General features: G+C 36.0%; 1 protein-coding gene across 4 annotated transcripts in view; it reads right to left on the bottom strand.

The window, feature by feature from the left end:
• Window positions 1-12,764, bottom strand: part of PCSK5 (proprotein convertase subtilisin/kexin type 5) — a 265,188-nt gene that overhangs the window by 108,005 nt on the left and 144,419 nt on the right. For all 4 annotated transcript variants that reach the window (XM_042826954.1, XM_042826951.1, XM_042826953.1 and 1 more), the window contains exon 10: window positions 6,814-6,917. In XM_042826954.1, coding sequence (XP_042682888.1) covers window positions 6,814-6,917 — 104 coding nt within the window. The remainder of the gene's footprint in view (window positions 1-6,813; window positions 6,918-12,764) is intronic.

Genomic DNA, 12,764 nt, shown 5'->3' with positions numbered 1-12,764 from the left:
AGAGATATTTACACTCAAACCAATTCCTGACTGAGCATAGAGCTGAAGCAGATTTAAGCAAAAGCTTTAATGGAGTGTTATGCAAATTATTTAATAACAGCGATGGTGACTTTTATAACTAGATCTACACCAGACCCCAAAGCAGAGAAAATGCTGATCTAGTAAGAAGACTTCACACTGTCCCCACAGAGCTATGTAGCAAATTCTGAGCAATAATCTGAAGCAAAAGGAAGTTAAACAATAAGCTAAGTTTGCGCAAGCGGGTGGATGAATAGCGCTGTTAACAGATCTTGTAGCTGAATTTCTGCATCCCCTCATTTAAAAGCAACACCCCAATGAGTTCATTTTTCCAGAGGGAAATAGCACAACAGTCAGGCGGTTTCAGGCACCTAACTGATCTGAATTGTCCTACGGCGGCACTTAGCTTTCCCTACTACAACTAGATGTTCTAGATACTGCTGAAATGTTCTAAATGCTTGAAAGACTGCGTAGCAGATGGCATGAACTGCTTCCTAATTGGCTGCATCCTAGACCCACTAAAGCAGTAGACACACTGATCATAAGTAACTGCCAGTTTTATAGTTACTGCAGTGCACTATAGCAATGCAACAGCAAAGAGGTTCTCAACAGCAGGTGTTTGTTGTTTTTAGTGAAAATAGTTTAAACCATTAAACTACCACTATTAAAAGACGTTCACGATCACCATGGATGTAATACAAGGACAGCTGCATATTTGGCTAGAATATTTACAAAATATCCTGCTTCAACAATTGGCAAATGAAAGGTTCATGAAACTGCATATAATAATCTTGAGAGGTCTTCATTGTCTGCAAATAAAGAATCCTGCTTTGGAGAACTGTATCAATTTATCCCTCATTTCTTAAATTCATTGATTGTGGCTCTTCTTAATAGCACAAAATGGAAATCTACATTTCAAATTAATCAGTAGACTTAGATTCTTAGGTTATGACCTCTTGGGGAAGACTTTGTTACATCATTCTCCCCTTTCTCCCTGTTGGCCTAATCCTTTGCAGAGTTTTGCTGAAGGTTAGAGTTGGGCTTTCTGAAATGTTATCAAGTCAAAGGTTTTAGTCTGTATATTGAAGTATTGTCAGTCCACCTTGCAATGTTGAGAGTACTAGGAGTTGCAGAGTATAGTAATGGTTCACAGCTTCATTTCTGGGACAGAAAGACATCAAATCTGTCAGTTGTTCAGCAGAGGCAATACTTTCTAAAATTCTTGGTCTACTGAGCTGATAATGTCTTGGTGACAAGTCAGAGTTCTAATATAATACAAATTTAAAGTGCAAATTTGTCTTTTGTCTGCTGTTCCTCTGGTTTTAGAACCATATAATTTACACTTTCAAACAGATGTAAATTGGACTCATGATATAAGATTCCAGGAAAGCAACAAACTGTGACAGAACATGTCAGTCTCTTTTTTCGTTATGTAACCCAGCACAGACCTGAAGTTTCTGCTTATACTCTATTTTAAATTCACAATTTCTTTCCTTGCTTTTCAGAGCCATAGGGATCAGAGTGCTTCAGAGTGGATGAGTAATGAGAAGCTTTAACAATGAAGAGTGTGAAGCCGGGAGAAGAAATGACATCCCTCTGGCTTCTGTGAGAGACTCCCTCTCCTGCTTTGTACATCTCCATCTCTGAAATTATACAGATGCATTCCTGTTCTTACGTGCCTTTCAACTGATTTTGATAGTAGGGATCTCGATTTTTCCTGAAAACATATATCTAACAACCTTGATCAAGGCTGCAAAATGCAATATATTTTCCAGCTACCTTCCCCAAATCCCAAAGAGATCTTTCAGGTTTCACTCAAACCCAGAATAGTTCAGATACGTAGCTATTTGTTTGGATTTAATATATAAAATACTCAAGTTCCTAATCTAATTTTAATAATATCCTTAAAAAACATTCATAGCTGCCAGCTGAGCTGTTGGATGTGGAAAGGAAACAAGAGCCATCTTTAAAGGTTGCAGTGACCATAAAATAAAAAGTCAGAATCATGTTAAACATGCTAATCAAGAAATACAGACTGCATTGCATTTGCACAAGTTCAGCAAGTAACTTTCTGGCAGCATTCTACGCTGTCTACCTGAACATATCAGTACTATCTTTCAAAAGATACAGCTATCAAAAAATCATTAATCTAGCTTGCATTGTAGATAGCCTTCTTCATGCCTGCAAGCTAAAACTAATGCAGTTCTATGTGTTTGGTGTCAGATTCACAAACTACTCCAAAGTAGGATTTTAAAACAGACAAATTCAAGGCCCATGTTCCACACCCCATGCAGCACACATGTGGGCACTAGGGCTGGGTAAAACCGGATACTGGCTGATGATGCCATATTCAAATATCAGTAGAAGCTGTAAAACTGAAGGGTTTTGTTAGATTAACTGCTTCATTTGGCTGACATAATAGTTCACAAATTTCTTGCTATTTTTCAAAAGTCACATGTCTGCTTCTAACAAGGATTTCAAAATATGATTTTAGAGTTAGTTAAAATAATCAGCAGGATGTTTATGAACAGCTTGTCTTCTCTGAAATGTGTATGCTGTTGTGAAGACTTTCTTGCTCAAATCTAAATTTGAGCCTGGCTACTCATGTCCCTAAAGAAATATAAATATGGATAGTCACGTGAACACTGATAATCTTATCACTTCCTCATTTACAGAACTGGTAATACTCTGCTCATAACAAGAATGATTGAAAATTAAAATTAAATTATTAACATATTTTATAACAGTAACAGTAATAATATTATTATTATTGATAATAATAATAATAATAAAAGTTCATAAACTAATAAGTGACCACTTTTTTCCTGAAGCAGCAGATACTTTTTTAAAATCTAAATGGAAGAGACTTGACTCTGCTACTGGCACAGGAGATAACTCTCAGTTTCTGCAGAAGAAATAACTCTGCAGGGTGGAGAAATGGTCTGAAGTGAAAAAGAAGAGGCCTAAAGTTTTTACTTCCCTTTATCTTTCAGTTGCATTTTATTTCACTGCACTGAAGTGTTATTATATACACTCTAGAGCCAGGAAGCGTGAAGGATGTTCTCTAAAAATCTCCCCACGAGTTAATAGCATTCCTTCACTCCAAATGGCCTGTTTCCACAGAGACAATATTTAATAGTATTTGGAGCTTCACTTACATATAAAAAATTGTTCAGATGATTTGATCGCTGTTCTTGAAATCTCAATGTTTTATTCTGCATTTTTTAACCTAGAGACAAGTTGACATTAACATAGCATTCCATTTTTCTGAATGCATTCTCATGCTCTCTTGTTGACCAAACAGTAGACATAACAAGGAGCCTTTGCATACCAATCTGCCATAGAAAAAGCAGACCAAATATTCTGATATCTTCACAAAAACAGATGTTCTCTAGTATTTCTCCTCATACTAAGTTAATTATCTTCTTTAGTTATATAAAAATATGTATCTGTCTAATGACGAATAATACAAAGCTGACGGGACCAGAAAATATTCTAAAATACATATTCAAGTCTTCTTTTTTGAGACTAGAATAGGTAATCAGCTCCTGCTAGGTAATAAGATGCATGTTGGCTAGCAGCAAAACAATAATAAAGAATCACCAAGAAAAAATTCTTACCCTTTCCTGGCTTAACTATTGACATGCATTTAATGAATGCTGTTTACTTGCCAGAAAATTAAACAAATAATGGGCATTGCTTTAGCAAATCACTGGCTGGCTCAAGTGCTTTTCATGAATTAATCTTTCTTTTTATGAATGTAAGATAGAAAAAAAAGGGAAATCTTTCAACCAATAATGACGTCTGTGAACTCCTTCTGTGTGTTCTGTGCAGGGTAGAAATGTAAGTGACTAAAGCGAGGGACCGTGTTGCCACGCAGCTCAGCCAAACAACCCACTAAAAAGGCATGCTGACCCACTTTCAACTACCAGCTACTGCTGACCCTTTGTTGAGTGAGAGGTTCTTCCAAGTTTTTAGTTTTTTTTCGCCCTTTCCGCTCTTACTTTTAAAGCAGCGAGCCTGTCTCTCTTTTTATCCTAATTTTTTTCTTTCTTCCCCAGCATGCGTGGAAGAAAAGAAGATTGTTTCTTGTGACTGCCTTTGCTGTAGTTAATTTAGAAAGAAATCTTTCACCCCTTCCCTTGTTAAGAGCATGCTCTGGAAGAAATACGGATCTTGCCATCAACAAAATTATGATACAATTCCTTAAGGAACTCAGTCTGATCAGAGTAACTCATCTACGAAAGACCATACTTTAATTGTTACTCTTGGCAATAGTGAAGGATAATAGTGTAATGTTATACTAAATATTGCCACGTGCAATAGTAAAAAATTGTTCCAGCCTTGCCAGCAGCGGTGTGCAAACCCCCTTTTGAGTTCAGGTTTGGATGTTGAGATTTAATCTAAATCTTTTGCTTCTCCTTCTTCCAAAACCAACAGAGGTTTAAAGAGAGCTGGATTTTTATTAGAACCATTTGCTCAGCCTAAGTTGCCAAAATAATTTAGTTAAAACTAGTGCTTTTATTTGGGTTAAAGTTGATTCCTGAGCTCTACAGAGGTTGAAGCTTTTAGTTTGTCTTCCTCTTTTTCAATTCCACCAGAATCTACTGCAGAACTCTGCCAGGTCAAGTTGTACTTCCTGTGTCCAGTCACCCAGTTGAGCTTATCTGTATGTTCCTGATTTTGCAAAAGAGGAGAAGAAAACTTTCTCAGCCCTTTTCCTCACTGTTTATCCATTGCAACACGTAGAAAAAAATGTGTGGCTCTGGTGGTGTAAGAGTGCAAATCCTGCTGCCCATGCTGCTACTGCTGGTGTATTAGTGTGACTTATCCTTTGCTAATGAGTGACAGCTGCTCTGAAATGCCTTACACGGTGTTTGGCTCTGTTGAGCAACAATTAGAAAAACATAAAAATACAGAATTTTGGAAGTGAGCTGGGGGAAAAAACACTTAGTTTTATGCTACTTGAAAAGCATTGTTTGAATTTCAGATAGTTCCAACAAAATGATAATACAGTCACAATCTTCTGCCAAAACTTTTAAAATCCTGAGATATGTTTCACAATAACAAAAACTGTGATGTTATTGCAATTCAAGAGGTACAAATTCTTACTGTATTTGTTTTTCTTCGTGTGGGCACATGCTTGTTGTAAATGGGACAAAAGCAGTCTCTTGAATGTTAGAACCTTCAGATGGTGAGGGAGTCAACTATTTGTTTCTAAATCTATTCTCTGTATTTAGTCTGATTTGGATCCAACAGTGAAAGGCTATGATTTTATTTATTTATTTATTTGTTTATTTATTTCTACATTTTGGTTGGTATCATTCAGTTGCAGAAGAAGTATCATGGGTTGGAATGATATATTAAAGATGTGCTATTGTAGCAGTGCCTTGGTCTGGAATAGATTAATACCAGGCTTCAGAAAACAGCGTAAAGATCTGATGGTTCTTGTTCATTACTTTGTTCTCCCAGGAGATCTTAGCACGAAACAGTTCCAATCTCAAGACTTAAACTCATCTTAAAAGAAGTACTTCAGTACTGAGCAGAATTCTTATGTGAAGAGAAAGAGAAATAAGCCATTCTGTTGTTTTGTTTTTGTTACTGTTTTTCTTAAAGCAATCCAGACTGAATTTAGTGAATGAAAGTCAGAAACTAGCCCTTGCTGAATATAGCATTGGATGGACTCAAGGTCCAGTTTTAATCTATCTTATTTACCTCTTTTAGTGGTGCAAATGATTCCCTCCGCTTGCATTATAAAAGAATAAAAAATAAAACAGACAAAAAGACATAACTATGATACAGAATTACTAGACTGTACAGAAGTTCTGAAAACTCTGGGACAACCTAGAAATCCAACTGTATCCTGGTTGGTCTGCACCAAAAGAAGTGTGGCCAGAAGGTCAATCAGAGGTTGATTCTTCACCTCTGCCCTTTTGAGACCCCATCTGCTGTGATCATCTCTGGAACTCCCAGTATAAGAAGGATGTGCACCTGGAAGATCAGGTCCAGAGAAGGGGCATAAATATGATCGAAGGGCTGGAGTACCTTTTCTGTGAAAAGAGTCTGCCAGAGCTGTGTTCGACTTAAGGAAGAAATTCTTCACTATGAGGACTGTTACATACTGGTTGCCCAGAGAAGTTGAGGATTTCTGTCATCTCTGAGATCTTCAAGATTAGGTTGGATGGGGCCTTGGGCAATGTAATCTAGTGGAAGGTTAGAACTAGATGACTGGCACTGTAAGGTGCCTTCTAGCCCAAATCATTCTATGATTCTATGACTGTACAACTGAAGACCATGATTTCTTTCCCATTAAACGTAATAATAGCTTCACATTTTATTTTATCCTAAATCAGACAGAATTTTATATATAAATATAAAAGAAACATAAAAATATTGTTCTGTAATTTTAAATGAAAATTGACAACAATCGAGAATGAGACCATGGTCAGCCTTCAGTAACTGCTGTATCTTCAACTCCAGGTTATTTTATCAGAATACTTGCTACATGAGGGAGATTTGAAAGCACTAGATTTACTAAGTTTTCTGCCAACAATGTGTCAAATAGGGCTGTAAAGGCCTAACAGGATCCGGACAATGCATTTTGTAGCTGCCACTTTTGATTTTAGTAATTCTAAGAGCTTGTCTTTATGGAAGACAGGGCCCTTAAGTATGAGCCTGGAAAGTCTCCAAACTATGTACAACACAGGGCCATACAAATTACCTGAGACTGTTTCTTCTTCATAAATGTGAAAATACAACATTGTCTCTAACAGAAAGAAGAAAGGAAGCTCTCACCCTTATAACCAGCTGCATTGGTTTTCCAGTCATTAGCATTCAGATGTCCAGCACGAGAAGTCCTGACAATAATGTGTTGTATGTCTCTCCATGTCAGAAATGGACTAGAAAGAAAGGAGAAACATGAAGTCATAGATTAGATATATTTTATTAGAACGGAGAGATACAAGGTTATGTATGCTAAAAACATATTCAAGTTAAAAACAACACAACTCTCATTTCTATTCCCTTCTCTACTTTGCTCACCTCAAAACATCATGACCTCACCTTACAGAATTTCGACATGAAATAATTTACACAGCTAGGAGATTTGCATTAAGGAGACTTTAAAAACGTGTAATACTCCACTGTATAAATTTTAGTGTTTGCTAAGGGGAGATGAAGAAGTGCCCTTCACCAAGACCTAATTCATATGGCCACAAACAACTATATGTTGCTATCTGCTTTGACCAGTGTAAAGGAAAAAAGAAAACAAAATGTTGGCTCACTGAAAAGCTGTAATAAATCGTAATAACACTGTGCTAAAGCTGACAATCCCTTCCAACTTGCAGCTCCCACTGAAGCCATCGGTACTGGAAGTTACAGGTGTTCTGTTGTTTTTCATCTGTTTGTTATTCCTGGTCTTGGAATTCAGAGGGGCTCCATAAGTATTCTTCAAAGAAGACCAAACAAACAGCACAGTCTCTTTATAATTATAGAGCAAGTGTGTGAGGAGTGAGGAGTATTTCTTTAACAGATTTCTGATAATCTGTCCTCTGCAACAGTGAAGCAGACTGCTTCAGATTGCTTGCATCCTTACTATGAAATTAATACTTGTCTACTTTGTAGGAATGGCAGACGACTATAGGCAGTGTTTGTCTAGATCCATCTCAAGGAAATTTGTTTTCTTAGGTGATCACATCAAACTATGACGGTGCTATTTTTAGTTTTTTTTCTTCTAATTTCTCAGTTTTTCTATCATTCATAATCATAATAAAGAGTATGCAATTTAAAACTGCAGTTTAGTAGAGGAAAGGACAAAGCCACTTCACTAAATAATGAAGAGAAAAACATCAGACAAGAATCACAAGGGTCGTTGTCATAGTATCATTATTGAATGTCACAAATCAATCCAGGTGTAATGATGAAGATAAACCACAACAATGTTAATGAGACCCAGCACTGCCTGTCTATAATGTCAAGTACTAGGCAATCACTGAAAACCTGGGAAACCTCAGTTCCTTAACACATCTTCTGTATTCCTTGAACCAGGATTTCTCTTGGGCTGGCAGACAGGTGACTTATTCCAAAATCAAGAACAAAAACAGGAATAAAATAATTTTCAATAATCTGAAGAAAGAAGATGATTTTAAGATCCTGCTGATTGCAGATTTTGCAGATTTTTTTTTTTTTTTTTTTGTAGTTTCTTCAAGATTGTACCATTTCATCATGATTTCATTTTTCCTCACTGCTGTTTTTTGTTTTTTTTTTGGTTTTCTTTTCATACAAGATACAAGGGTTTTCCAGTGAAGCTAATGCATTCTGGCCATTGGCATTTATTAAAGCATTACTGTGCTCATACATGCAGTTTTTCTCTTTTAGTGGGATTTCTCACACAAGACAGTTGGACTAGAATGGCCATAGTTGTTTATTCAGCTGAACTGGTAAAAATGAATGCAAAAAAAATTGTCAGGGAATGTTACAAGCATTCAGGGTTTGTAAGATAGGGTATGCTTGGACAGTCACGTAACATGCTTCAAGAAAAAAAGTCTATATGACTTTATACTAGCTCAGGAATTTCACTAGGAGCCTGTGTAAAGTCTTAGAAAAACATATTTCAGGCCTTCAGGAAGACCTCCAGGAATCCCATGAGCTGCATTCTTTATAATCTGGAATCTAAACAATCTTCCATGAAGCAAACTGTCCATGCTACTGGTGGAAAATAAGGCACTGAAACACTTCTCTCATCTTTAAGATGAGATATTCAAGACAGGGCAGACTCAACTCATTATTTAAAGAGGAATGGTGGCACTGCTGGGCTCCATCTACCTTCAGACAAAGGAGTTGAGGCTTTGCCTTGAGGATACGGGCCTCCCATAAACTGGGCTTGATTGCTGAATCAGAAAATGAGACTCTCAAAATTAGGGTTTGCTTTTAAGAACAAAAATAATAGCATATTGCAAAAACTGAGCTACTAACTGTTGTATCTACCATCTTTATCTAAATGCAATAATTAATGTAACAGTCTGTGGCAGAAAACTCCTTTTATCAAAGTTCCAATTTCCAGGATACAGGTATACCACGAAATCAGTCTGTCTTTTATATAGTTTTCTTTTAAGTTTGCTAACTGTAGCAGTCAAAATGTTTTATGTTTTCTTCTCAATCAGTGACAGATCGGGCATATTTATATCAAAGAGATTTAACAGCATCAGAACAATGTTCAAATCAATTTCTGTAGCCAACTATAGGACCTTCATAATACTAAAAATTGAGTTATTAACAATTTGAAATTTTCTTTCTACAATAGACACCCCATTTGAAAAAAAAAAGAGTGCCATTGTTTGCCCATACATATTTATTTTTCAGAAACTTCAGAAAGAAGGAAGAAAGAAATTGGAATGATGTCAAAATCACAGTTCATTTGGAGAAAGAAGGACTTTTTTCCTTTTGTTTTTTAGACAAAACAGCCTAGAAATCAATTTTAAAGCATCTGGAAAAATCACAGACTTGGTTAAATATTTGTAAAACATGTAAAAAATTGAAGTTAAGTGAGTAAACAGTTGCTTGCAAGCCACTTGGGCCTTAGATCTAGACAAGATGTCACTAATGTTAACTGATTTACCACTTGATTTATCTCACAAAAATTAAAGATTAAACATCTTGAAATGAACAAATACACGAACAAGAACAGTACTTAATCTGCTTGATTATGGATTGATTTCCAAAAACAAGCAATTTCCATCCAGAAAAAAAAATAAATCATGACTCATCTGAAATTGCCTTGGGATTACGCATACCAGACAATACTCAAAATCAAACCAGAATAAGCAGAAGTGAGAACAATTACATACAAAGTGCTTGTCCAGCAGCCAAAAAATAAATGTTGTGACCTTAACTGACTATTTATACTCTAAGGTACGGTGCTCTTCTTTCAGGTTTCTCAAAATCTTTATGAAACAAATGAGAAAAACATGAAAGAGGACAAGTATATTAAATTGTATTACAGTAATATTCACTTGAGATTTAACTGTATCTTTAAACAAGAACAAATATCATTACTGAAGCTGCTTAGAAATAGTAGGTCATCATTTTTGGATAAATTTGATTTCTTCATTCCACAAGTAGTCTCCCTAGTGACAACTGGACTAATCTTGAAAAAAAATAAAATATTCAGGCTCTATTCTTTTGCATAATAATAGTGCCAAAAATAACAATTCAGAATAAGTAAGTGGAGCAAATGGACAATTAGTAAAAAAATATAACTCAAAATAATGATTATACACATAGGGTGCAGTTTGCCTTTTTAGAAAAATGTTGTGGTTACCAAGATGAATAATGACTGCTGCATTATTTTAATAAAGAGCAATTTCAATTTGACAAAGGTGGCCTATCCAAAAAGGTATTTCTTGTCAAAAGAGCAAAGGCTTATGCAAATTGTGGGAAGAATACTTTTACTTCCCCAAAGAATCATGGAAAAAACACAGTATCATAGGGTGCACTAAGATCATATTTCATTTTATAGAATCAAACAATCTGCTTTGGAAATCTTGGCTACGATAGAACTGACACAGATAATTACTGCTATGAAATATCTAAAAAGGACTCCCTGTCGTAGACATCTTGTAGAGCTGTAGGAGATCATTTTTTCATGGATATTTGCATAATGCCAGCCTTAAGGATGTTATGATAAATCTATAAACAAAACGTAGTAGTTGCTTAGTTTATTCACATGTTGCCATTACTTACAAATCAGCCAAAGTGTCCCATGATACTTACAACCCTATTACCTGTCTTAATGATTCCTGCTTATATCCCATGGACAGGAATATTAGGTATAGCAATGGGAGTCATTTCTCTTTTCCAGGTCACACAAAGAGTCAGTGTGAAGACATCTCTTGCAACGCAGAACTTTAACACAGAGAGAAATGAAGACAGCTCCTAAATGTGACATTTACCCTATGCTTACATGTCTACATGATGTACACAATAGCCATTTAATTCATAAAAACCTGGAGGTTAAAAAATGGAGCTCAGTATTTAACATCTGAGTCACGCATATATATGGACACACAAAGTATGCACTTTGGACATATCTGACACTCTTATGAGTTCTAATTATCACGAACTCTGCAAATAATTCTATCAACTCCTTGCAGGAAAAACAAAGAATATCATCTGCTTGCTGATCAGCGAGTATCTTGTAAATATAAGTTTTTTTTTTACCCTACTGATTTCTTCTTTATCTGACCTGGAGAACGATGGTTAATTTAACCAGTAGACCAAACAAAATGCTCCTTTATTTGGTTGCTGCATAGTTAGTTCTCTGCTTACAGTAGTTTTCTGGTTCCCAGAAATATTAGAAATATCCATATCAGGTACTTATCCTTTAATTTTACCCAATGAAAACCCTTTGAAAGAAAGACAGAACAAACTCAAACCTGACTAAAGATAAGACTGTCATAAAAAAAAGCTAATGGCAACTGAGAATACCAGGTCAAATGTCAATTACTGGTTGCACCAATTAAGTCTCTGTATAAAACAATGTACAACTGCTGAAGTATGGGGAAAATGCCTTTCCAGGACCAAACTGCATCTCTTAAGACAGCCAAGAAACTGCAGTCCTGCAAATCTGCTGTTCTCGCATCTTCCACATTTTCCTTTTTCTGTAAGGACACAGGCAGAGAAAAACAGAATGGCTCCCTGCTCTCAGGTCAAAGTCTGGATGGGCAGTGGCAACTCAAAGAGCAACTTCAGAGACTGCCTTAAGTAGCCACTAAAAGCCAAGGCTGGGGAACATTTAGTCAACTAAGAAACTTCAGGGAATAGAGCTGCCAAACTCTTAAAGCTCTCAACAGAGCACATGCCAACTGAGATTTTTCAAAAACTTATAAAAGCAAAGGCATTGCCTTGACACCAGAATAATGGCTAACCACTCATTCTATTTCTAGCTGTTGCTGCAAAGCGCAGACACAGTAAAACTCAATGAAAGGTTAAAAATGATTATAACATTTTGTTTTTAAATCTAGGTTCAGTTTAAGAAATATCTGGAAGGAATTTTCTTAAAACCTTTTTAAAGCAAGTTACATGGAAAATTTCAGACCAAATGATTATTCTTTGGCAAAATTATATATAACTGAAAACGAGACCTTAAAAATGCGAAACACGAGCAATCTGAACTCAGGGAAATACTTCCAATTCAATCTCAACATAATAATTAAAATTCCAAAAGTGACACATGTATTTAAAGCTCAAGAGAAACACATACAAGTTCTGATCTCAGCATTTATTTGTGTTTACATTTTTCAAATACTTCACTGTTAAGAGCGCTGCTTCAAGTTGACTTGAAAAAAAAGTGAAAATTCACAAAAGGATTTCTTAGACACTCTAACATCCCCTTTTGTGACAGTCAATCAGTGGAGCTAAGGCTGCTGCACTTAATTGATAACTTCTCCTTCTCTTACATGGGAATGCTGCATACAGAGGTCACTCGGCAGTACTTCCACACTTTGCCTCAATTGTCTAAATCACTTATAGTCTCTGACTTACGAAAAAATAAGATCTCAGTAATTTCAGTGGTACAGAACAAGTTCTCTGTATTCAGAATTGCTCCTCATCAAACAGTACACTGTTTTTTTTTTTCCTCTGTTAATGGAGTTTGAAATAAAATCCATCAATATGGGAAGTACAGCAAGCATCTGATCAGCTTTAAGAAATCCGAAGTCTCTTCCTCTAACACTCCCAATCACCTGCAA

Source organism: Centrocercus urophasianus, unplaced genomic scaffold, assembly GCF_019232065.1.
Source record: "Centrocercus urophasianus isolate 14NV4802_14NV808 unplaced genomic scaffold, USGS_Curo_1.0 seq_27, whole genome shotgun sequence".
In the NCBI taxonomy this organism is placed as follows: Eukaryota; Metazoa; Chordata; class Aves; order Galliformes; family Phasianidae; genus Centrocercus; species Centrocercus urophasianus.
The sequence above is the reverse complement of the archived record's forward strand: the minus strand, read 5'-3'. Positions and strand labels throughout refer to the sequence as shown.